Source organism: Xenopus laevis, chromosome 2L, assembly GCF_017654675.1.
Source record: "Xenopus laevis strain J_2021 chromosome 2L, Xenopus_laevis_v10.1, whole genome shotgun sequence".
Taxonomy (NCBI): domain Eukaryota; kingdom Metazoa; phylum Chordata; class Amphibia; order Anura; family Pipidae; genus Xenopus; species Xenopus laevis.
In genome coordinates this window covers 94,726,119-94,751,908 of record NC_054373.1, presented here as the reverse complement: position 1 = coordinate 94,751,908, position 25,790 = coordinate 94,726,119, and the positions used below count along the sequence as shown (strand labels likewise).

General features: G+C 40.3%; 1 protein-coding gene and 2 non-coding genes across 6 annotated transcripts; all 3 read right to left on the bottom strand.

Annotated features, from left to right (window-relative positions):
* Nucleotides 1–1,299: 1,299 nt before the first annotated feature.
* Nucleotides 1,300–25,216, bottom strand: pabpc4.L (poly(A) binding protein cytoplasmic 4 L homeolog). 4 transcript variants are annotated; one of them, XM_041580986.1, is made up of 15 exons: nucleotides 24,506–25,215; nucleotides 18,710–18,903; nucleotides 18,521–18,636; nucleotides 18,143–18,282; nucleotides 17,791–17,885; nucleotides 17,512–17,649; nucleotides 16,857–16,952; nucleotides 14,768–15,040; nucleotides 12,533–12,620; nucleotides 12,304–12,420; nucleotides 11,782–11,900; nucleotides 8,522–8,615; nucleotides 8,299–8,429; nucleotides 2,934–3,053; nucleotides 1,300–1,637 (listed from the first exon to the last, which is right to left on the bottom strand). In XM_041580986.1, the coding sequence occupies exons 1-14, from the start codon at nucleotides 24,696–24,698 to the stop codon at nucleotides 2,967–2,969; spliced, it is 1,881 nt and encodes a 626-aa protein (XP_041436920.1). In that variant the 5' UTR covers nucleotides 24,699–25,215; the 3' UTR covers nucleotides 1,300–1,637; nucleotides 2,934–2,966. The 4 variants fall into 4 exon arrangements, with proteins under 4 accessions (XP_041436920.1, NP_001085857.1, XP_018100552.1 ...); NM_001092388.1 differs by having other exon boundaries at nucleotides 2,954–3,053; nucleotides 24,506–25,168; XM_018245063.2 differs by lacking the exons at nucleotides 1,300–1,637; nucleotides 2,934–3,053; nucleotides 8,299–8,429; ... (2 more) ...; nucleotides 12,304–12,420; nucleotides 12,533–12,620 and having other exon boundaries at nucleotides 14,836–15,040; nucleotides 16,847–16,952; nucleotides 24,506–25,216.
* On the bottom strand, nucleotides 16,565–16,693 carry LOC121400260. The gene has a single exon (XR_005965666.1). It is a non-coding gene; the product is annotated as a small nucleolar RNA SNORA55 (small nucleolar RNA).
* Nucleotides 20,190–20,319, bottom strand: LOC121400259. The gene has a single exon (XR_005965665.1). It is a non-coding gene; the product is annotated as a small nucleolar RNA SNORA55 (small nucleolar RNA).
* Nucleotides 25,217–25,790: the final 574 nt, after the last annotated feature.

The following is a 25,790-nucleotide window of genomic DNA, read 5'->3' as shown; positions in this document are numbered from 1 at the left end:
TCCTTGAGTACCGAGATTCTATATTAAGGGGTCGTTTTTTAAACAGCCAAAAGGGGCATTTACCCAAGACACAATGGGCCCACCATCAAACCTTTCATGTTACAACTTTTGCAGGAAGCTTTCCTCCAGAACTGCAAATGTACCCCAACAAAGTGGTGGGCTGTGATGTTCGGCTTGTTTGTTTTCCAACAAAGACCACAAAAAAAACCCAATATATATATTTTTTATTTCCTTTTTTTTTTATTAAAGTTCACCTGCATGAGACTAGTCTTGTCACACAGGTTTTGGGTAGCTTTTGGGCCCAACCAGTTTTGACATTGACCCGCTGGTACCTTAAAGCTGATACAATGGAGTTTTATGGAGACAATGCTGATTCGACTATAGTAGAGGCTGAAAGACCACAATAATCTATTTGGGCACCTTTTTCCTAACTCTATGACCACCTGGCTGTTAATCCCCAGAGTTGGCAGATAAGATGATTGGGGGCTGTATATATAATTTTAAATATATGTTCCCTTTCTTGTGGTGTGCTGGGGTAAGAGAGGCGCTTACATTTCCATGTAATTGCATTTAATATTATGTAGTCACAATTCAGTAATTGTAGTAAAAGTAGTCTTGCACAGTAATAATTCAGTTTCACCGGTCCTTCAATATGCACTATGCCTGCTAAAAGCTTTTCTTAAATCTTCCCAGCTACTTTGCCACAATATGTCGATTGCAGAGCCATCACCTGTGGGAAAACTGAGTAGGCTTTGAGTGAGGTCTGTTAAACAAGCAAGTTGTTTTTGTAACTTAATTTGACCTAACAGTAGCAGAGTCACTAGTGTAGAGTGTATTTCATATATATTCAGACTGGCAGAGAAACCAGTCTGTTCTGGTTACAAAAGGCCAAACTTTGTTTCATTTGTTTGTATTTAAAACAAAATAGTCCCTTGTTTGTGGAAAACCCTACTGTGAATAAAACACAGGAAACAATCTGCTTTATGTTAAAAATGTCCACTTAAAATGCTCATGTCCCCTTAATTAAAGGGAACCACATTGCTTCTGGCTAGCAGTGCCGGTGGGGATAAAGGAAAGATGTCAGGTGTTCTGTTTTGTAAACAGTAGTGAAAAAGCTACTCATACTATAGCATTTGGTAAGATGAAATGTCAGCAAGACAGAAGATTCCTACAGTTCAGGAGCAGACAGGTAAATACCTACTGATTATATTCATCTGGATAAGAACATTAATGCAAAAAATACAATTCTGTTGCTGGTCTTAAAAAAAAAAAAACCTCAAAAATGCAAAAGAAACAAAGTGCAATTAACAAATGTTTTAATATTTCACAGAGAAACAGCTTTAAGATGTTACATTCAAATCATGTTTTACATTAGTTGTCAACCCAACACCTGCAAAAAATAAAAATCCATTGTAACCTTAAAAGTCTCTCAGGATGTCCTTGGAAAGGATCCATTGATGCTCATCGAAGATGTGGCTTATCATCTCAAGAGCATAAAGCGACATAGTGCATAGACCTCATTATTAACAAATTAACATCTCCTGCAGAGACAACTGTTTATGTGAAGGAGAAAAGGTTCTTGGCAGCCACTTACCAACCCCTCACACATAGTGATTTGATTTTGGCTTCTTTATTCCCTGTAAAAAGATGGAATAAATTACATACAAATACCATATTCAACTCATTACTTGTACATTTTTTTAGGAAGGAAAAAAACAACAACCCCCCCAAAAAAAAAAATAATTAAAAAATAAACTGTATGAGTTTACAAAAACTCAACTTTTTCTTACTATAAAAAAAAAAAAAAATTGAAACTCCCAAACCCCTTTAATTTACCAGCAAATCTGAATGAAAAAAGTATGTGCGGGCAAACGTTGTGACAAAATCGTGCATCAAATTTTATCTTTTTAATTTGGCACCCAAAAAACATGACTTTTTGAATGAAAACTGGTCTGAAACCCTTGAAGATCACGAAGACAAGCACAAAAAAATCTGTAAAAGGGACATCTGCCATTGACTTTTACATGATTTTGAAAGGTTTCCGCTGGAGTATTTTCAGAGTTGTTGCAGTGTTGACACATAAATCCTGAAATGTGCTTTCTTCCCCACTACTTTTTTAGATTTTTTGCGACAAAAAGCACAACCCAAAAAATTAAGAGGTTTAATAAATGTGCCCTTACATGTATCTGGACAATATCAATTCCAAAATCAAGGGTATTAATATAAAGCTGGATCACCCTTCTTTCAGTGGATCCATGGGCACTATCCACTCACCCCAATTTTCCTCACCTCCACAATGTTCTCCCCAGGCTGTTTTGGCCAGGCACATTGCCCAGGTTACCTGGCTGGCTTCTTTCTGTCCCTGGTCCGACCAACACATCATGTGCATAGTTGTAATTTGCATATTGAAGTATATAGAATTAACTCTCTAGAATAGGGGGGTTGGGGAGGCACAATTATTTTTACCCCACCTTTAATTTTTTTTTCTACTTTAGACAGTAAGGGCGATTCCTTAATTCAGAGAATGACATTTCAAATTCTTCAAAATCAAGAAGCAGAGATTATTAATTTGCAGAGGACTAGTTCTTGCCAGTTTGTAATGTGGTTGTTAACGATGTGTTATTTTGTATGCACTACATGCTTTACAGTATTTTTTTTTTTAAAGTTTGTTCCTACTCAAGTAGTACGCCATACAATTTATTCAATTACAGTTGACTGGGGCAACTCTAGCAGGTCAGAAATTGACTTTTGGAAAGGAAGCACTGCCATATGGTCCTGGATGAAAGTCAGAGCTATTCAGCAGGTCCCATTCTATTGCAAATGTATGATGTTGTGTGCTTAAGTTTACACTTGTGTGGTACTACTTAAATAGAAATTGTGTACTTATGCATCTACACAATCTGTTAACTAGATCTAGAAATATCACTGCATACAGACTAGTGCAGATACTTGCAGGTCAGGCTGGTTCAAGAGGTAGCTGTGACAATTCCCACTTTCTGTGCAGCATCTTTCTTGGCTTGATGAGCCTGGAGCACAGCTACTGCCTCCTCTACCTGTGTAACAATAAAGCATTAGATATGAAATAAACACTTCACACAGTTACAAAAGTTACACTTTAAGCTAATTCAAGTGTACTACATTTTTTGTAATTACTACCCCTGCAACACACCTTAACACCCAGCTGCCATTTCTATTACCACTTGGGAGTCCATACAGTCCAAATAAAGTGTTAGCTACACTATGAGGGAATGTGTGCTTCTAAAACAGTTTTGCCTTTTCGAATCTATAGTCAACATGAAGAAATCTCCCCGCATCTAACAATGTTAAGATTTCCCCACAGTTTGGCCGAAGAAAAGGAGTTTTTATCTACTCACTGTTAAATGTCTTTCTCTTCAGTCGCTTGGGGGGACACAAGGACAGTGGGGTATAGCTGGCACCACTAGGAGGCAGGACACAATAAAAAAAATACAAACTTGATCCCTCCTCCTCTGTAGGCAGAGACACTCAGTTTGTACCAAAGGAGAAACAGGAGGTTATTAATAATCAACAGAAAAACTGATAACTAATTACAAGAAGAACAGATGGTTGAGTCAACCAAGTCTGAAGCCAAGAGAAGCCCCAGGGATGGAAGCCCTGTGTCCCCCAAGTGACTGAAGAGAAAGAGATTTAATGGTGAGTACACAAAATCTCCTTTTCTCCAGGTCTGCTTGGGGGACACAGGGACGTAGCACTGCTCCCCAACCGGAGAGGCTTGCATCTGTGTTGAGCAGTAGCCATTGTGGATCCCCTAGGGGTCTGCCCCTGGTCAGGTGACTGGTTTGCATCCACCAGAGAAGAGAGACTCGAGTCCTGCGGGATATATGAAATTCCCAGAGAAGGGATTTGCGCCTCCAGGCCGCAAGAATATTCCCTGCTTCTATCGTCGAAACCATGACTCCCAACACCTTCATGTCGAATTTCGCGGTGTGGGATGACTTCGAGAGTAGAGACTGAACAAGGGTCTGTCAATGCTGGACCTTGTCGCTGGGACAGTTTGTGTCTGGGTGTTGAACTGCATCCCGTGGAAGACCATGGATTGGCTCGGGGTTAACGAGGACTTGTCCAGGTTGATGAACCAACCCAACTCCTGTAACTGAACCATAGTGAAGTGCAATGCCTGCTGGGCCTCTGCGAAGGAAGGTGCCTTGAACAGGAGATCGTCCAGATAAGGAGTTATGGAGATCCCCCTGGTGCGGATTAGAGCAGTGGCTACCGCCATGATCTTGGTAAAGACACGAGGGGCCGAAGTCAGGCCGAAGGGAAGGGCCGTGAATTGGAAGTGGCGATTTTAGAAGGCAAATCGCAAGAATCTCTGATGAGGACGGAAAAATGGGACACGAAGGTTGAATTGGCCTGGGGACATGGCCACGATGACAGACCTGAGGGAGTCCATCTTGAACCTTCGCGGTTGAATGAATTTATTGAGTTTCTTGAGGTTCAGGATTGGCTGAACAGTTCCATCCTTCTTGGGAACTACAAACAAGTTCGAGTAATAGCCTCGGAATCTCTCCTCGGTCGGAACAGGGATGATGAACTCTGAACGGATAAGCTTGTCGATTGCGTCATGCAGCGCCTGAGCCTTTTCATGGGAATATCTGGACATGAAGAACCAGTGGGTCCGGAGAGAAGTGAATTCTAGGTGGCAGCCCTGACTCACAACCTCATGTACCCAGACGTCTTGAGTCAGATTCTTCCAAGAGTCTGCAAACCTGCGAAGTCTCCCCCCCCCCTACGGCTGAATCGCCGGAGGGAAGAAGGGGAGAGTCATGCAGACGTGGGCTTTATTAGCCTCCTTGATTTGCAAGGCCAAATGAGTAAGTTCTTCATGGGGGACCCCGTGGCAATTGCTCGGCATAAGGAGTCCGACCAAGATTGGACGGCTCTACTTACCCAAGCCGAGGCTAGAACCAGCCAGAGGGAGGTACCTGAAGTAGAGAAGAGGGAACTTAGAATGCCATCAAGCTTCTTGTCCATGGAGTCCTTGAAGGAGGCTGCATCAGGAACTGGTAAGGTAGTGTCCTTGGATAGTCGAGAGACAGGCGCGTCCACTGAAGGTGGGGAGGTCCACTTTTCCGTTAGATCATGTGGAAAAGGATATCGTTTGAGAAAACGGCGGTTAGACTGGAAACGTCTCTCTGGCTTGTTCCATTCCTGTTGGATAATTTGCTCGAGTTGAGTGTGAGAGGGAAAGGAAGGTGAGGACCTGCTGCGGCGCTTAAACAAGGAGGTGGAAGTTCTGAAACTAGGTTCAGGCTCCTGTAAGTGAAGGGTCTCTAATACTGAGGAGATGAGGGAATCAATGGCCTCGGAGGAGAGTTTGGGGGGGGAGTCCTATTCCTCTTGGTCGGAACTGTGAGATAGTTCACCATCAGACAGGGCCGGATCGCCCTCGGAGGCAGGCAGCAGGGGAGAAGTAGTGATGGACTCCGCCTCACACTCATCCTCGGAAGGAGAGGGGGCTCTACCTTTTTGAGGCTTAGGCAGAGGATTATCTAGCCGCGCTAGCAGTTTATCAAGGGAGAGAGCCAATTTAGGAATGCCGGCGGCAAGCTGAGATGCCCATTCTGGGAGAGGCTGGGGGTCCAGGGGGTGGAGTCCCGGGGCTGGCCTGATGGGTCCCCATGGGAGGCTTGGCTTACCCGAGGACGGAGTTCTGAAGTTTCCGAAACGGCCTCAGGTGGCTTGCACGTGGAACACAGAGGTCCTTGTGACCACTTGCAGGCGTATGCAGCATTTGGCAACTGAGAACACCTCCCCAGGGTACTGCTGAGTGCAAAGCCTTTGAGTAGCGTAGAAGCCTGATAAGGCAGTAATTACAAAGCCTGCTGCCCTTTGTCAAAAGCTAAAAATCCCACTGCCCTGTTGTGTTCTAAGAAAAAACAGTGGGGGAGCTGCACTGCAGAGAAGCTGGGGAAGAGCACTGCCCAGTGTGGTGAGTCTGCTAGTAATGGAGACTGGAACGTAGCCGGAAAAGGAACTTCCTCCAGAATGAATGGGAAGCAGCTGCCTGGGCACGCAATGGAGAGCGCGAAGAATGGCCCCTCCCCTAGCAGTGACATATGGTGGCGACGCGCGCCTTAGAAAAATGGCGCCTAAGGCACCAGCGCTCACTTCTAGGTTGCGCGTACAGTAAGCGCAAAATCTGGCCAAGCCGTTGCCTCCCCAGGTAGAGTGAAAGACAGCCTCTGCGAAGTAGCTCGTAAAATAGTGGTGTGCAACCGGTGCTAAGCCCACAATAACTGTCTTGCGCTGCAGACAGTGAGGACAGTAGGAAACATTGCCATTTCCATTTCCTGCCTGTGTGATTGGTGGAGGCTTTTTAACATACTGCACGAGTCTGAACTAGTGACCTGCAGGTTGCAACAAAGTCTCCTAAACTGCTGTGCTATAAGGCAGATGGATTGTGAAGAGGGGGAGGGTGCTCAGAGAGTGAATAGGCTGGCTATTAAGGATATATGCTTACCTTAAATGAGCCACGGCAGGAATTCCCAGAGTGCTAGTGTTGGGATCCTGGAGGCATATAAGGAGGAATCAGCCACAGGATGAAACTGGCTATACCGCAGCCCTGTGTCCTGGCCAGTGCATCCTCACTCTGGATGAGGAGGGAATCAATGCTGGATGGTCAGTGCAGAGCACAAGAGACCCAGGTGACATCCTGAAGTAATGGATCAGACTACTCAGTGTAGCTGTCCAGCTCCATATAATGTGAAGGAATTGTAATGAAATAAAAAGAAGAGCAAAATAAATACTAAAATACTCTGCCTACAGAGGAGGGGTATAGCAGGATGAGGGATCAAGTTTCTATTTTTTTTAATTGTGTCCTGCCTTCTTGTGGTGCCAGCTATACCCCACTGTCCCCCAAGCAGACCTGGAGAAAAGCATGCATTGCAGTTTAAACATGTGTCACTTTCAATGTACAATGTACTAAGTGCACAAGTCAAACAGCCTGCTTTCTCATACTGTAAACGAGCAGCTGCAAAAGCACAGAGAAGGTAATTTGAATATTTATCTCAAGTTTTTATTGTAAAAACCCTTCAGGTGTCACACACTTACGCTATACTAAATCTTGGGAGTCCACAAACACTAAGGAATAGTTGGCAAATTATGAAGAGAAAAAAATCAAAAACTCTCTAAAAATATGCCAACCCCAATTCATTTTATAGACTTTTTAAATATTTGTAGAGAATCTTGCAGTCAACTTCCTTCACATATAGTTAGGCAACTGGCAGCAGTTTTTAGAATACTGAGCCAAAGCCACACTGGTTAATCATCACTTACCTGATACCCCAACATTTTCTCAGCAAGCACCACAGAGTGATCCTCTCTTCTTTCTTTAATGGTCTGGGCAGACAAATGAGCAGTAGAGCAAATAATCTGGCTTTGTTACAGTTACTGTAATGCACAAGTGCATCTGCGCAAAAAAGGAAGAGGATCGCTCCGTGATGCTCGCTGAGAAGAAACCCAGCATGGGTTTAAATCATCCCACATTTATAGAGGCGCTTTATATGTAGTATTTTTTTAAAAAATTCTGCACATTAAAAGACAAGGAAGGATAATTCACCTGGTGGGGGGGGCTCCAAAATCTTAAGTGCCCAAAATGAATTAAATTGTTTTTTTCCTGGGCCTGTGCCTCCTTTTTGGAAAACTTGCAGCCGTTTGGCGATCTATTTAAGGAAGCCCTGCTATCTTACATCTATTCACAGGTATCCCTTGTGAAGGCGTTAATAAAATTGGCCTTTTCTCAATTTATTATTGATGTGAGTGAAGCTATGCTTCAGACCAAATGAAGCTCTACAGGTTTAGCGAGTCTAGTTATTATCAAGTGACATTCTGATTGCAAAGAAATCTTACTGCAATTACAGCAGTAACAAAGAGGTGACAGACGGACCTCTGAATTTTTCATTCTTTAGTATTGCGATTTGTGAAAGTCGTACAGGAAAGCTTTGAACCACCAGGGTTCACCACCAGAATGCAGTGGTGAATTCATAACCAGCACTGCCCTAGGCATGGTTCTCCCACACCCAATATAGAAGCTACACTACTGGTGAAGGTCAAAATGCCCTAAGTGCTCTTAGGATAAGGGCAATTATTTTAAGGCTTGAAAACCATATTCATTTAAACAATTACAAAGGAATGAGGTAAAAACATAGGCCATTTATTACATATATTTATTATTACATTACATATTATCTATACAATACATGACAAGAGAAAAACAGGTTCTCTCACTAACTCACTATTCCAGCCAAAGTTACATACCTTAGAGCGCAGAGACTCTGGGGACTCCAACATGTGTAACAGTTCTGAGTTGTCTATTTCCAGCAGCATTCCTGTAATTTTACCCGCCAATGACGGATGCATGGCTTGGATAAGAGGAAATAAACGTTCTCCTGTGGATAGAATGGAAGATGGAATCTCATCTTTTTTTCTCTAACTCCCACAAGTAAAACCACTTCCTTTAGCAAAAAACCGTAAGACTCACCCAACATCTGCTTCTGTTCCTGGGGTGGAGCAGAAGCCAACATGGAGGCCGTGAGAGGCTCCTGTCCCTGCACATGGACGGCTGGCTGGGGGGCCTTTGGGGAAAAGAGAAAAATAAAACATCTGAGTTACTTAAAGACAAACAATACCTTTAATTTTTGTATTTTTTGTTTTTAATAGTTTACTAAAAAAAAAAAAAAAATACTATGACATGATTTCCTTTAGTTTTATTTTCAGTCTTGTATAAAGATGGTCAGACTCAAGCAAATTTTGGCTGCCAACTGGCCACCCCAACAAAATGCCGATATACTTGTTCAGATGTTAGTTAGGAACATAAATTCCTTTGGAGAAGGATTGTATTCAATGACATAGCTAAATGATATTCCTCTGATTAGCCAGGATCCTTTTCATCTGCTGTCTGGCAACAAGATTCCTTATAAGCTCTCTTAGCTTTTTTTATTGTCTTAAGTAGTGGGCCAATTACTTTTCATAATTTATTGAGGGCTACATTATTTTAGAATTATGTTATACAAGGAACTAATATGTAGCCAGTAGGGGGGTGTAAACCGTTGTCTTAATTTGCACGGAAGTATTCACCACAAAAAATAAGGAGCAGGCAACCATAATTGCTCTCTATATGCTAAGATGGCCATACACGGGGCATTCTCTGTGAAGGATATTTGGTCTTAACGATCGTTTGAATGAACAAGTCACCCATGAAAGGTAAACAATATATGAGGAAACGGTCACCTAGGCTGCAAGATCTCATATACATTAACTGATAGCGGTCTGTTCATTTGTTTCCTTTCGCAAAAGGCATGTGCAATGAACGATTGTTTAACAATGCTTATATGGTTGTAACATCCACTGAAATTTTTTTAAACCTGTACGACTGACTATTGGGACGACTTTATTGGAACGATACGACCGTTTGCACCCCATCAATGTAACTAAAAGTAGACCTTTTTATCGGATCGGTCATTTTACACAACAAAATCTGCCCATGTATGGCCACCTACCTTGATGGCGTATTTCAGTCTCCAATGGATGAGTCTTATTTGAACTAAATGATTGCTGTGGCATGTTTTCTCAAAGCATTGCTTTACCCCTCTGTGTACAGACCTACTTTCCTCTTACAAGCATCAGTTTAGGTAGAAGTTATCATTAGTTTGTGCTGCTGTGATGCACATTTCAGTAGGTTTAACAAACACAGAATTCTAGTACTTCGAGTTCAGTAGAACAAATTAATACTGGATAAATGCATTTAAGTCTTCTCCATTTTCTCCTATCACCAGATTGTTCCAAAGCATAAAACGCTCATTCTCCATCCATAATTCTACCTTTACCAGGTTGGCATGTTGCCAGAAAAATGGATGTGATGTAAACAACAGACATAAACCATGTTAAAAAAACATGGGGTCATATAACTGGTATAAAACGTATGGCCTAGCATTCTGAAAAATCCTTCAACCCGAAAAGTGGAATATTATTGTATGTGAAGCAGAATTATCAGGACCCCACAGTAACACGACCATAGTCTGCAAGGCTATTGCCAAACAGGGCAGACACGGAGGAGATTTTGCTGTGTAATTCTGTACTCATGCCGATGCAGTGCCACTCGGTGTAGACAAGAGGAAGCAGAAAGATATGTTTACATGCAGCCTAAAGTCAACTATTGAAGAGGATCCATATAAAAGAAAACTGAAAAAAGTAAATAGATCAAGGATGGGACAGTATCTTCTGCATTTTGTAATTTATTCACATTTACGAGAAAACGTATAAATGTTTATGAGCTGCTTTGTAACTCCATCCTTCTAGACTCTTAAGGGCAGGGGCACACGGTCAGATTCGGGGAGATTAAGTCGCCTTGCGGCACTTCGATTTCCAAAGTCGCCTGAAGTTTCCTCACGAGGAGTTTTTTCACTGAAGCAGGCGGAAGACACGGGGAAGCAGTTCGGGGAGATTAGTCGCCCCAAAGAAGAGGCGGTTAGTCACCGGGTGACTAAATCTCCCCAAATCTCCAGGTGTGCCCTTACCCTAAACAGAGGTGTATGCATGATTAGTTCCCATTCTACTTTGCAGATCAAGGTTTGTGATCTCTTTATCATAAGCACCACCAGTCTGTTTGTAGTGGATAAAGGCTTCATCTGACTAACGTAAACAGAGAGTAAATCTGCCTGGAAGAATGCCAAAAATCTCTTATAGTGTGCAAAGTTGGCACTGTACATACATACCCCAAATGACAGTTGTTATTGCTTGAAAAGTTGGCTCTATAAAATATTAAAATGTGGGCACTGAATACCTTTGCAAACAGCATATTTCAGTTTATTTTCCTTCCAAGATTTTTTTCTAATATAAAACAATGTCACATAATAAATGTAGGTTTCAGTGCCTTGAAATTTAAAATTTTCTTTGATATTTTTATTTTAATGCTGGATTTGTAAAGTTTAGTAAAATATATATATATCTATATCTATAATTATATATAATTAATTTCCATCCCTTTACAACTCTGCTCACTCAGTGTAAATTAGTCTTAAAAAGATAAAACTCTGAAAAGGTACCTGTTTACATTCCAGCATGGTTTTATAGTCACATTTGGAAACCAGTGCTCACAAATCATGAAAAATGTAGAGGGCTATTTACAATTTTCCAACACATAATACTTCACACAGGAACTGCAACCACTCTCTGCTATTAGTAGTGGCAAAACAGAATGTGGTAGACAAGGCTGGTTTTGAGATGACTCATGAAGAATTCACTGACAAGCCAGTGGAATGATTGTAACGGACTAAAGCCAAGTGGTAGTTAACCACTTCTGGAAGCTCATTCAGAAGCAATCTGAAGGGCTTGTCTGCATAGGACTAGAAGGTGAAGTGCATTGAGCTACCTCTTAGGAGGGTCCTTCTCTGCTTGGGGGAATTAAATCAGGCTGGCCTGATCCTGACCTTCTAAAGTCACTACTAAATCTGATCTGAATTCTGGAGTGCTACGAGGTATAGATGCAGAAGAGTAGTATAATAGTTTATTGCCATCAGTCTGCCTTCTAGTGGTAGCAGCTACATCATAATGTTCCTGTGTCCCCTAAACTGACTAAAAAAAAAATGATGTTCGATTTTCACAGCACAAAACCATGGCTTTCTAACAATAGTAACAGAGGATAAGTAGAAGAGAATTAAAATGGAGGGAGTGGAGGGTATTTCATATTGTAGTATATTGCAGTATATTGTATTGCATTTAGTAGACACTGGATTAATGTACCTGCAGAGGCTGCACCACTGGGAGAGGACAACGGGTGTACTTGTATGGAGGAACAGCACGTGGTGGAGGAGCAGAGACTGGAGGCCTAGGACCCATTGTTTGGGTAGAAGAGGATACTCCTGCCAGAAATGTAGCATAGAATAATCAGTGCATACCCACAACAGCTATTACCATATAATTTTGACATTTTTGCTCTGCCACATACAGGACTACACATAGTAGGGAAATGGCAATTTTATTGAAATTATAAAATGTATGGCATTGCAGTAACACAAATTCCAACTCAATGGCCCAAGAAGCTAGTCACTGCATAATCTAAAGGAAAATCACAACCTAAGAAAAATGGGAAGCACCTAGGAACCCAGAATCCACAGTGACTGTGCCCTAGAAGTTTTGGTATTAAGCACCAGAAATGAAGCAATATGAACAAAAATAATTCCCATCAACAGCATATTGGGTCCTGCTGATGGCACATGAACAATTTCCCAATTGCAGAGATATAACTTTAAAAATATTCCTTACCGACTCTTTGGGTTACGCCGGGAATGCCACGGGTACCCTGAGCATTAGATGGTGGCATATGGCGCAGTGACTGCCGAGGGCCACTGTGGCGCAATGTGTTGGGCATGGGCTGAAAACCTTATCATATTTTTTAGAAAGAAAGAGGGGAAAAAAGGACATTGTGTTAGGATGTGAAGCAATGGTTGAGCTGATAATAGTTCAGTTTTCTAAAAATATTGCATATGATTACCTTGAGGTCGCCCAGTTTGCTGCCAACGAGGACCAGGTCGTATCTGAGCCATATGGTTTGGTGCATAGTATGTAGGTCTACTCTGGGTCTGCAGTTCAAACATCAAATTATAAAAATAACAGATACACATGCAACAAAGCATTAAAGGGTTTGTTCACTTTCGAGTTAACTTTAAGTATGATGTAGAGAGTGATAGTCTGAGACAATTAGCAGTTGGTTTTCATGTTTTTTTATTTGTGTTTTTTTTACTTATTTAGCTTTCTATTCAGCAGCTCTCCAGTTTGCCATAACAGCAATCTGGTTACAAAGGTCCAAATTGCCTGAATAGAAAGAGGAGTAATAAAAAGTAGCAATAACAATACATTGGTAGCCTTAAAGAGCATTTGTTTCTAGATGGGTAGAGTGACCCCCATTTGAAAGCTGGAAAGAGTCAGAATAAGCAAAATTCAAAAACTACAAAATAAATAATGAAGACCAGTTAAAAAAAGTTGCTTCTATAGCATACTAAAAGTTAACTTAAAGGTAAACCACCCTTTAAATCCAAATAATATGAATAGCCAAGAGTAGAGGAGGTAATAAAAAAAATTACAGGGACCCAATCTTCAAATTTAAATGGCTTTTTTAGGGCAGGGGTTATACACAGTTATATTTTTTAACACTTAGGCCAGAGGTTGATAAATGCTTTGTCAAATGTAAGGTAGCTCTGGGGTTGACAACAGAATGAGTTTGTGCTAGTTTATGTACAATTCTAAACACAGCTGCAGTGGCGCACAAGATGTAAAATATTGAAACTGAGAAGTTCTATTTTTTTTTTTTTTTTTTTTTTTTTTTTTTAATACATGCACATTTTGAATTTGATGCCAGCAACATGTTTCAAAAAAATTGGGACAGGAAAAATAAAAGACAGAAAAGTTGTGTAATGCTTAAAAGAGTGACGAGGGTAAACCACAGTGAAATACTGAACGGGCAAATACTGCAATGATTTAAGAATGATATTCAATGTAAAACTGCAAAGAATAGAGAGATCAACTACACAACAGATTATCATTAAAAGATTCTGAGAATCTGGAGAAATCTCTGTACAAATGGGACAAGTTAGAAAGTCAATATTTGCACCCAGCAAGCACTGCGTTAAAAACAGAAAATTCTGTAGTGAAAATTACTGCATGGGTTCATGAAAACTTCTGAAAACCATATTTTGTGAACAGTTTGTTGCTGCATCCACAGATGCAAGTTAAAACTCAACCAGGCAAAGAAGAAACCATATATAAACATGATGCAGAAACACTGCCACCTTCTCTGGACCCAAGTTAATTTAAGATGGACTAAGGCAAAGCGGAAAACTATCCTATAGTCTGACCAATCAAAATTTAAATTCGTTTTGGAAATCATAGAGGCTGAATTCAATGGGTTAAAGAGAAGGGCCATCTGTCTTGTTATCAGAGCAGAGTTTAAAGGAGAACTAAACCCCCTTTAGCCAAATGTCCCCACTGGCCCCCTCCCTGCGGCCCCCCTGCACAGTCTTACCCATGAATTGTGTACCCTCTAGAAATACTGATCGCACATGCAGAGTCAGCATAGCAGAGCTCATGGGTGCAAATAATCACATTCCCTTTTAAATCATATTTTACACCGTGTCCCAATTTTCATTCAAAAAGCCTGTGTTTTGCGCTATCACAGTTAAAGGTAAACTATACCCCCTGAACAATGTAGATCTCTATAAAAAGATATTGCATAAAACAGCTTATATGTAAAACCCTGCTTCATGTAAATAAACAATTTTCAGAATACTGTAATATACTTTTTTAGTACTATGTGCCACTGGGTAATCCTAAATAGAAAATAGCCATTTTAAAAAATAAGGGCCGTCCCCTGGGATTGTAGGATTCACGGTGCACACAAACAATCCATACTTGTTACGTCACATGAGCCAATTAATAGACTGTATTTTGCTCCAAGACTTGTTACAGTTAAAGTTGTAGTATTTCTGGTCAGTTGATCTCTTAGGCAGCACACAGACCATCACAAAATGGTGGTTCAAGGCAAGAGATGTAAAAGGGCAATATTTACTAAAATATATATTCCAGTTTGGTTAAGATTCTTTAATATGTCACTTCATATGATAAAAACGGTTGCTTAAATATTCATTTTGGGGGTAAAGTTTTCCTTTAACTTTATACCTCTTCATGTTAATATATTGTCTACAGACACACAAGTCTCATTTACAACCCTTACCTGTGGCACAGCTGGCACAAAGTACCCCCCAGGTGCAGGCTGGAACTGGTTGATAAGTGTATTAGCAGGCAGGGCCCTCATTCCTGCAATACGCTGCATGTACTGATTAGTAAGATGAGCTTTACGTTCTTCTTTTCTCTGAGCAAGAGCTACATATAGAGGCTTTGAGCCAACAATGCGTCCATTCATCTCAGTCACTGCTTTAGTGGCCTCTTCTGGTGAGGAAAAGCAGACAAATCCAAAACCTTTGCTGCGGCCTTCCTCTAGCATCACCTGGCAGAAACAAAGAATTTGTAGCATTCAAAGCAAATTAGATACTATATATCTATATATCTATATATCTATATATCTATATATCTATATCTATATATATATATAACTGAGCACAGGTTGAGTTGGGCTTGTTTAAAAAAAATTATGCCCAAAAAGTTTCCTGGTCTTTGATCATAATAAATTAACTTTTTCACTTTGCAAATGAGTGATGAGAATTCTTAAATTGGTTATGATTTGGGACACTTGGCAAGGCACTAGCTAGGCTGCATCACTCCAAGAAGATCTCTCTCTCACGTTACAAAAAAATCTAAGTGCCTGGGTGCAGTCATAAAATATTGAATAAACGAACAACAATGTCACTTGTGAAAAGGTTATTTATTGAAAAGAAATTCTTGTCTTTGTCTATATGCACACATGATTCATCAGTGAAGAAACTATGACAGTCTGCCTGCTACCCACAGATTTCCTGGAAAGCATAGGGTTTACAAGTACTTGAATCCACCACTTTACAATGGAACAAAGTGAGGGAGGGGTTGTATGATTAGTAAGCTTAATGGGGGGTTGTGAATTGGTTCCTGCTACTTAGAGGCAGACTATGAAGGTTTCCTTATAATTAAAGGGATGGTTCACCTTAAAGTTAACTTTAATATGCTATAGAATGGCTGATTTTAAGCAATATCTAAATTGATCATTATAGGGATGCACCGAATCCAGGAATCAGTTCGGGATTCGGCCTTTTTCAGCAGGATTCGGCCGAATCCTTCTGCCCGACCGAACCGAATCCTAATTTATAGTCGGAGAGGTAAATCACGTGACTTTTTGTCACAAAACAAGGAAGTGAAAAAAGTTTCCCCCTTCCCACCCCTAATTTGCATATCCCTACTTCATTATTTACTCTTGTTTTTGAATTATTTGCCTTCCTATTCTGACTCTTTCCAGCTTTCAAATGGGGGTCACTGACCCCATCTAAAAACAAACTCTCTGTAAGTCTACAAAGATATAATTTTTGCTACTTTTTAATTAATCGTCTTTCTATTCAGACCCTCTCCTATTCAAATCAATGCATTGCAATGGTTGCTAGGGTAATTTGGACCTTAGCAACCAGATTGCTGAAATTGCAAATTAAAGAGATTTTGAATAAATAGCCAAATAACTCAAAACAAATAACACATGAAAACCAATTGCAAATATTCTCAGAATATCACTGCATTATACTAAAAGTGCTTATGTCAAAAAGAGGGTAAAGGTGGCCATACAGGGGCCGATAAAAGCTGCCGACAGACCGTGTCGGCAGCTTATTGGCCCGTGTATGGGGCCCCCCGACGGGCTTCACCGATTGAGATCTGGCCGACATCGCCAAACGAGGGGATCTCTCCATGTATGGCCACCTTAATGTTTCCCTTTAAAAGAGAATCTGCTGCTTGAAATCCAAAATCTTTTTTTGTTCCTCACCACACAAGATATACATATAGAAATAGTATAGCATTGTTATTTTGGAACACACACATACATAAATAAAATTTTGAGTATGGCCAAGGTGTAGAGACAGAACACAAAGCAAAATATGCTCCATCTGGATTTCCTCTGCATTGCTCTAGCACTGTGTGACCTTGCCCAACACTTAACAGCAGGGAGAGGATGAGAAGACAGTGCAATGTAAAACTACTTTATGCTGCAACTTACTGACTATTTAAAGGGCAGTTTAATATTATTCAAACACCCATTCTAAGGCAACAGCAATTTTACATAACATTATAATTATATAATATGATTTCAGTAAAAATCCAACAGGACAGGAAGGCTTACATTTTCTCACCTTAGCACTTGTGATTGAACCAAATGGGGAAAACTCTTTTCTGAGTTTCTCGTCATCAATGGTGTCATCCAAATTTTTAATATATAAATTGACTCCCTAAAACAAAGAATAAGGTCAGCAGATAGATGTGGCCACCCAGACACATGAGCAAAAGCAAAGTGCCTTTTACGTGTATTACTGGAAAGAGAGAATAAGTCAATAATATGTCTAAAATATGCAGCATAGACCATATATATGTTTGTGTTGTTACTTCCCTTCAGGTAAAATCTCTGAAATAGTTTCTAAAAATGAGGAGCAAACAAAGTGCCAGTTATAATTTTATTACTAAAAGGGAAAACAAGTCTATGGCTTGTCAAAATTATTTTGTGGCAGTGGTTTGTGTAATAAATCTCCAACTGAACACCACGCACACAAGTTTAACAAGTTACCTCAAAGAATATATATTCAACAGTCTATACACCATATACATCATCTCCATTAAAGTAGAAGCTCCAAAGAAATAAGGAAGCCAGGTACAAAAATAGGATTACTGGGTCGTTTACTTCCCTTACACAGAGGAAAAGTAAAGCACTAAAGTATGCGGACACTGGATATATACCGTGAATTAATCAGAAGGCAGTACATTGTGCTGGACTTTATTGCCTTTTATACTAACCTGGTAGCGGCTAATTCTCTCTTGCTTCAATTGCTCAAATCTCCGCTTCAGCTCTGCTTGACGTTCCACTTTTTTCTGGGCCCTGCCTACAAACATTATCTTTCCGTTGACATCTTTTCCATTCATGTCATCTACAGCCTGGAGAACAAGAAAGCTATTAGTTGTGGCACTCTCAAAGCTTCCCCCCTTGCTTATGTATACAAGTTTAGCAGAGCTCCCCAGCACCTGGTATTCTGCAGACTGCAAGTTGTCTGCTTGATAACTCAGGGGAGCTCTTACCTTATTTGCATCTTCGTGCCTTTCAAAGCTCACAAAGCCAAACCCTTTGGACTTGCCACTGGGGTCGGTCATCACTTTAACGCTCAGAGTCTTCCCTGCAGCCAAGAGACACCAGTTACCCGCAGAGGTCACAGGGTCACAGCATGCAGGTGCACGGCACACGCGTGATACCAGCGTCCACATGCGGGAGCGGAGTCATTGAGCTCAAAAGGTTACCCACGACATACATGTGAAACCATAAGCCCACATGCAGGGGCACAGCCAGGGAGCTCACGAGGTTAAGCACGACAAATGCCAGTGGCCAAATGTGAGACGTGACCTTGCACAAATGAGGAATAAGTCACGCAGTTACCATATTTGCTAAACGTCTCCTTTAATCGCTCATCGTCCATGTCTTCTCCAAAATTCTTGATGTAAACATTTGTGAATTCCTTGGCTTTGGCTCCAAGCTCTGCTTCACGCTCTCTTCGGCATTTAAACCTCCCAACAAACCTGCAAAAAAAAAAAAAAAAAAATGCTGCCTTTAAACCCTTATGTAATACACTATCATAATTTCCCATTAAAGTTCTACCCACCCAAAAAGTCTTGCTTTTTTTAAATTCCAATTCATTCTTTCTTCATAAATAAATGCAACTCTATCTTTATCTTCCCTTTCAAGAAATATTTTGTCTAACCCAATCCAGTACACAGCCATTTGCTTTGCTCACACCCTGAATATAGTGGCTCTCACACTTTGCGGTCGTTGAGCAGCATGCCGTTCATCTTTTCTATGGCTCGATCTGCAGCATCCTGAGTCTCAAAGTGCACGAAAGCATAACCCTTGGAACCATTCTCGTCACACACTACCTACAAAAGAGAAAGGTCTTAAATACAATAAATACTTTTAATGAAAGGAGCACATGAAGGAGAACAAACTCACCTTACAAGAAAGGATATTCCCAAATGCAGAAAAAGTGTCATATAGTGCTTTATTGTCAATTGATTTGTCTAGATTCTTTATGAAAACATTGCCAACACCAGATTTCCTCAAGGATGGGTCCCGCTGAGACCACATAATGCGTATGGGTTTCCCTTTAATAACATCAAAATTCATAGTATCCAAAGCACGTTCAGCTGCAAAGAAAATACATTAGTCATATCTGCTCTGAAATGTTTTCTTCAGTGGTACAAACAAACCCACCTCAGTCTTTGAAATCTTACAAAAGTAATCTTTTTCTTAAAGGGAAAGTAAAGTCTAAAATAGAATAAGGCTAGAAATGCTGTATTTTGTATACTAAACATAAACGTACCACACTTGAAGCCTAATAAAACAAATGATTTATCCTTTCAAAGTTGGCCCCAGGGGGTCACCATCTTGTAACTTTGTTAAACATCTTTGCAAGACCAAGACTGTGCACATGCTCAGTGTAGTCTGGGCTTCTTAGGGAACAGCACAAGTCAAATATCTGCCAGAAGCCGATAGAGCAAGACTGATTAATAATCAGGATATGCAGACTACACTAGGTCCTGTGTGGTCATGTAATCTAATGTGGATTTTATAGTTTTTGTATTGTAATACAAACTTTCTCCAACTCTGCAGAACCAGTGGCTGCAGAAAAATAATCCTCCAAATAGAATCCCAGTTTATCTGTTTATATCTGACTCCGTGATCTTTGTCCCTGCAGCTGGAGTTGGAAACCGTAAAGGGGGTGTAAAGGCAAAAATAAAATCCAATACAAATCTCTACACAGTCGCCGACTGCTCTACAGGGAAACAAATAAAGCTGCTTGAGTTCTGCGTGGCTGGGAAGTAAGGTGGGGGGGCTCCCTGCTGTTCATAAGCAGTTAGGGACCGTCTGACAATTCCTATGCACAGCAGTAAATGAAGGGAGAATTTCACTGCATACAGTCAGGTTTCTTATAAAACAATGTACACATTTTTTAATTAAAGTATATTGGAGGTAGATTTATTTTTCATTGAAGAAAGTAAAATTGTATTTTAATTTTTGCCTTTACATCCCCTTTAAAACCAAAATTACTAGACCAATAAGGCCATACACAACCTCACCAAAAAAGTGATCTTAGCTCACTTTGGTCACCCAAATTCTGGGCCAAAACAGGCTGATATTATTCGGCCCCTAGGTCAACAATCTGACGTCCGCATCTATGCCCAAACCAGTTTCCATCCAAGGGGTTTTCAAAACCTACCCAATAGCGATCTGGCTGATTATTGGGAAGGGCAAACACAGGCAAATCAGCTGCAGACTGAGTATAAAGGAGGGAAATCAACAGCTTAAATCTCCCGATGTATACCCAGCTTACATTTTTTTTTTAACAAATAAGGGGAAAATTATTACCAGATAATCAAAGTTGGCTTGAAATAAGATTTGTTTTATAGATTTCAAATGGTATGCAGCAGCAGCATGTGGCTGAGGTGTAGGGACAGAACACAAGGTAAGAACATGCTCTGTCTGGATTTCCTCTGCATTTCTCTAGCACTCAATTACCTCCCTCTGCACTGCACAGCAGAAAAAGGATGAGTTTTCAGTGCTTTATGAAGAATCAAGACACTTTTTGAACATGCACTGGTCCAGGGGCAAGGGATAGGGATCCCCTATTTCAAAATTAATTTTAATATCTAAACTTGATTTATGTTAGATATAAATATTATAAAAATACAAAAAAAGGAAAGTATTTCACTTTTGTAGAACTACCATTTGCAGCAATAAGAGACAATTTTCTGGAGTGTAAATATGTTTAATTTGCACGGAGCAATTTTGGCCCATTTTCCCAGACAAATTATCATTCGGATTTAGGTCGTGATGGTGTCTGGGCCTTTATGGACACTTACTTTTTATTGTTGAACTGCTCCCGTTTTTTAGCCTATTTTGATTTAACTTTCCTTCTGTGGCCCAGTACCTGCTAATAAAATTCGCCCCAACCGCATGATTCTACCACCAGTGCCATAACCTCTAGTTACTGTGCTCCAAAGCAACATCACTTTAGAGCCAACTACATTTTGGGAATAGGAATGAAACAACAAAAAAGGTGATTGTGGTACAACAGCTCAGTGAGCCCATGACACAACAATGAAAATCACCTAGATGTACTTATGGCGCCTGCTAATAAAGCTGACAAGTGATAATCAGTGTTTCTCAAATTCTTAGAATGATTTACAGAACGCCAGCAAAAGTATTAAGTTGTGCAGTATTTCACCATTATAATTTACAGAGGCATGGCCAAAAATAATAATAACCTCTGAAGCAAAAAACGCTCACACTATGTGGGGCAGTTATGGTCATTTTCATTTTAAATTATAAGAAGCACTGACAGACATATGGGCATTTTGAACACAGGACAGCAGTCAGTGAAAATAGAGACATGAATGGGGGGCAGTATTGTCTCTCTCTACTAGCTAAAATACAAGATGGTGCCCATAGCAGAACACTGATATTAAGCAAAGAAACATGGAGCTCCTATGAATTCAGGAAGGTGAATTCCAAAGGTTATGGCAGACAATATACACTACTGTGGGGTGAAATATCTTCCAAAATTACCATCCTTTTTTCAAATAACTAATGTACTTTACTTGGGGCAATTCAAATGTTCTTGAAGGGGATGATATTTCACCCACCCTAGTGCAGAAAACTGCTAATAGCTAGAAAACTAAAATAAACAATGATCATGTAACATTCAAAAGTGCTCAGAAGGGAACTCTAGACAATGTTTATATTAATTTGCCTGAGTGAGTTCAAGTTCCCCTTAGAACATAACATTTTTAACCTATATACAGACAGCACTTTAGTAACAGGATGACACTAGGAGGAGGGTCCTTTTACCTAGAAGATGTATTGGAGTACACTATTAAATTCACCAGAAATCCTGTCTCTCTACTTGCAGAATTTGTGCAAAAAGCAGTTATTTAATTACATATTAGAGTCAATTATTTAAGTGAGCTCTAATTCTTCTGCTAGGAAAGGAAGTCCCCCTATAAGATATATTGAATGTAACTTTCAATGATTATCCAACAGCCAGCTGCTGCATGAAGACAAAGCGACAGAAAGAGAAACAGATGCTGAGAGAGGGATGGTGAAGATATTTAATTGATTGTATTTACAAAGTTTCTTATTTCAGTATGCTGAAGCTTATATTAAATTTTCATAAAGTTCCCCTTTAAACTGGCCATAGATGTGCACAGTGGAATCTTCTGACCTACAACTAACCATTCAGATTACAATAGTAAAAAAACAAATCAGACTATGTTTTGGCCAAAAATAAGAACCAGAATGTTATCCTTGGGATTCTTATTAGCAGCAAAAGGAAAAAAGAACAAGGGGATAACACAACACACAGACAGGAGGAGCTTAGGTCAAACATCATGCTTAGGAAGTTAGGCCAAAGCTTTGGAAGTTCAGTACAGGCAATAAGAACACACAGCAGGGGCAGCAGCTGGTGTTTAGATGAATTTATTTATAGCAGAGCAGGGTTATATTCGGGTTACAGCGGGACTGATCTCAGAAAAGCATGCAGGTTGCTATTCCATCGTATCTGCTACAGTGTGTCCTTGCTATCCTGCCTCTCTCTCTGTTGGCATGCATTGTCCTGTTTCACAGATCAGGAATGCACATGTAAAGAATTCATAAGACCTAAGGGGTGATTTCAAATTTTCAAAACTTAAAATATGATGAAAATTAAAAGTTTCTTTGACAATATATGTCAAATGAGTGACTAGTAAAACTGCCTTTTCAATAACATTGTGTGTAGTCATGAAAAAGTTACAATGAAAAACACTTGTTCCCATAAACCAGAAAGCTTTGAATTACATCAAGACCATCTCCCATGGAGTCTTTTTTTATTTTTATTTTAATAATTTCTCTTTTCTCTGTAATCGTAACTAAGCCACATAAACTGATAACGGTATCAAATTAATTATATAGGGTTTATTTAATGTTCATAAATGATTTTAAGCAAAAAGGTACAATGATCCAAACTGCAGAAAGATTCCTGGCCCCAATCTTTCTGCATAAGAAGTCCAATACCGGTTCTACTTTCATATGTCATTCTATTGAACAAAATAGCTGCATTATAAGTACTATGTTACATATATGAAAACAAATAAGCACTGCCTTGTTTTCAGACAAGAACAGCCTGACAAGTGCTGGTGGTAGAATATTCTTAAGATTCAAGGGGCAAGGAGGAAGGCAAATGGCCAAAATCAGTCAGTATGCCATTGCCTTTTCATACAAACAATAACTCATACCCATTTGGTATAAGTGTACAGTGGATAGGGTCATCAAAATAAAAACGTTTATATAAATGTTTTGATTATGCCTTGAATAGTCACATTGTGCAACAGATTGCAACATTAGATGTGGATAAGGTTGTTGCCATTCACGAAAAAACAAATCATAGACCTTACAGTATCTGCACTGCACGTGGGAGATAATTTGTACATGTGACTATGCCCTACTACAGTTATTGGTGTATGCAATGTTCTTATTGCTAATTCTAACACTGCTAATTACTGCTGGCCATTTTTCCATTAATAAATATTCCCAGCTTATTTTAAAATGGTTGTTGTTTCCTTTGCTATTCCATTTTGCCAATGATTCCTATAAAGGGACTCCTGCAGTGATGTAAACAATGGGTTTCCAATCATACCTTGGCCTTCTATAAACCAACTGTTTGGTTATAACCCTAAAACAAAAACGGTGGTACCGTGTTAGCCAGTAGCATAAATAATAAATATAAAAAAACAAACAAATACAAAAAGTATTGCAGAAATGATACCTATATTGGCTAACAATACATTTTTATTGTTAGCTAATATAGGTATCATTTCTACAATATTTTTTATTCGTTAAAAACCTAGAAAGGAAATGGTTTTCATTTTAAAATGGAACATTTTGTTTTTTATGATCTCAAGTTTGGAGTTGAAATGGCTATTGTGAAACTAGGGACCCCTTACCCTGCAACTGCACAGTAGTCTGAACGACACAACATCAATGGTGGCTACAACTAACTTGCTGTACACTGGTTCTGCTGGGAGAATAAAGCAGAGGGGGTCAAAGACCAAAAGGACATTTAGGGCATTATATCAGGGAGCACATCAGTGGGCGTAACTAGATGTTATGGGCACAACAGCAAATTAAGTTTAGGGCCCAGTGGTGTAACTACAAAGGAAGCAGACCCTGCAGCTGCAGGGGGGCCCAGGAGATATAGGGGCCCCATGAGGCCTTAATTAATATACAATTTCATAAAATATTGGTAAAAAAGGGCAACCTCTTGACATTTTGGGGACCTGAAAAAGTTATGTCACTGTTAGGGTCCCCAACATATCCAGAGGCTATCCTGTTTTACCAACATTTATTAAAATTGTATATGGATTATGGTCTCATGGGGCCCCCCTGCAGCCGCAGGGTCTGCTTCCTCTGTAGTTACGCCCCTGGAACGCATTTAAGACAACCGACACAGTCTCACACATTCTAAATTATAGCCTATGATTAAGTTCATGTCAGATGTACTAAAAGTGTCAAGATCTATCAAGAAAACATTTTAACAAGTTAAAGGGTCAAGCAAAATCAAGTATATTTGCTAGAAAATTAGACATATTAAGAATGAGACCAACTGCAAATTTCCCATGACAGCAAACAGGCACACATTTGTAACAAAATACTCGGGTGCAAAGTATCCAAAATCCATCCTGTGAAAGAGCTGGAGATGAAAGCAAGACTCACCATCAGCAGGCTGTTGGAAGTTAACATAGGCATATCCCAGAGAGCGGCGGGTAATCATGTCCCTGCACACACGAATGGACAGGACTGGTCCTGCAGGGCTGAACTTCTCATAGAGCATGGCCTCGGTTACATCGGGGTGCAAATCCCCCACATATAGGGACGCCATAGGATAACTGCTAGTAGCTGTGTGCATCACCCAGACAGGGGGCACTGAGCAATAATGGGACGGCTAAACTGAATAGGATCTCCACAGGAGACGTAATAAAGATTAAGGCTTAGTAAATACAGGGAAGTGGTTTCTATGGCGTGTCTGTATACTCCTGCAAATAGCAAGGTGTAGAAGCGCAGGACACCGACCGTAGGGATGTTTAAGAGCTTGCTGTGGTATTTGCGGGGTGCCAATATGTTGCTGGCCACAAGTCCTATGAGGTGATGTCAAATGCCGCCTTATGGTGATAGGAGTAGACAGGAGAAACGCTATATAGCGGGCCTAACAAATGGGCAAGATTTGCGGTGCGTCTGCGGTATTTATGTACCTAAATATGGAACAAACATAGGTCAGGTTGAGAGCTTATGTGTATACAGGCGCAGCACAAATATTTGTGTTTCAGTGCCCGAGCGGTTTGCCTGGTTACTCGATCACCATCAGACAGCAAACTCTAGCCAGCACCCCGCACCACAGCGAGGACAAAAGAGGCAGAATGTCGCTTGGTGCGCAGCTTTTATATCCGGGTCGCGGAGCTACTAAACCTCGGCTAAGCGCACAGCGCCCTCTATGGACCTCCAGAAGTACGCCGCGTGACAGAACGTAGTTGAACCCGACGGCCATCTTGAGTGTGGCAAGTCTGTGGGGAAATTGAGATGCACAGCAATAGCCAATAGGACACATTTACACGGTTAGTGTTTGGAGAGAGAATCTGCTCCAGCAATATTTGCAATTACCGACCGGTGACGTGGTTTGGAGAAATGTGACGTGAATGACTGTATAATTGGTACTGTTCCCTGGATAACTACAGGTCAAGCGGCCGTGGAGTACATGCAGACGTGCAGTACCAAATTCTTAGCGCAACCTAGGGTTGAAACGAGCAGCTGTTCACACAGTATATATTTATATATACATATGAAAACACAGCTGTGTCAGTCATGAAGCCAAAATGATATACAAATACAAGAGAGCCTCTGACCTCAACCCATTATCAATATATTTAAGACAGAGACATTTTGTACATACTGCTACTAAAAAATGCCTTACCATTTAAACAAAACAGGGATCGTTTGTCTATAT

What these genes read in the sequence shown, in the direction of transcription:
- pabpc4.L (XM_041580986.1), bottom strand. Translation starts at nt 24,698, where the DNA reads ATGCACACAGCTACTAGCAGTTATCCTATGGCGTCCCTATATGTGGGG. An exon ending in AGAGAATTAGCCGCTACCAG is followed by an intron (nt 16,953 to 17,511) that starts GTTAGTATAAAA and finishes TCTTTGTTTTAG; the next exon opens with GGAGTCAATTTATATATTAA. An exon ending in GTTCAATCACAAGTGCTAAG is followed by an intron (nt 15,041 to 16,856) that starts GTGAGAAAATGT and finishes TGTTTCTGCCAG; the next exon opens with GTGATGCTAGAGGAAGGCCG.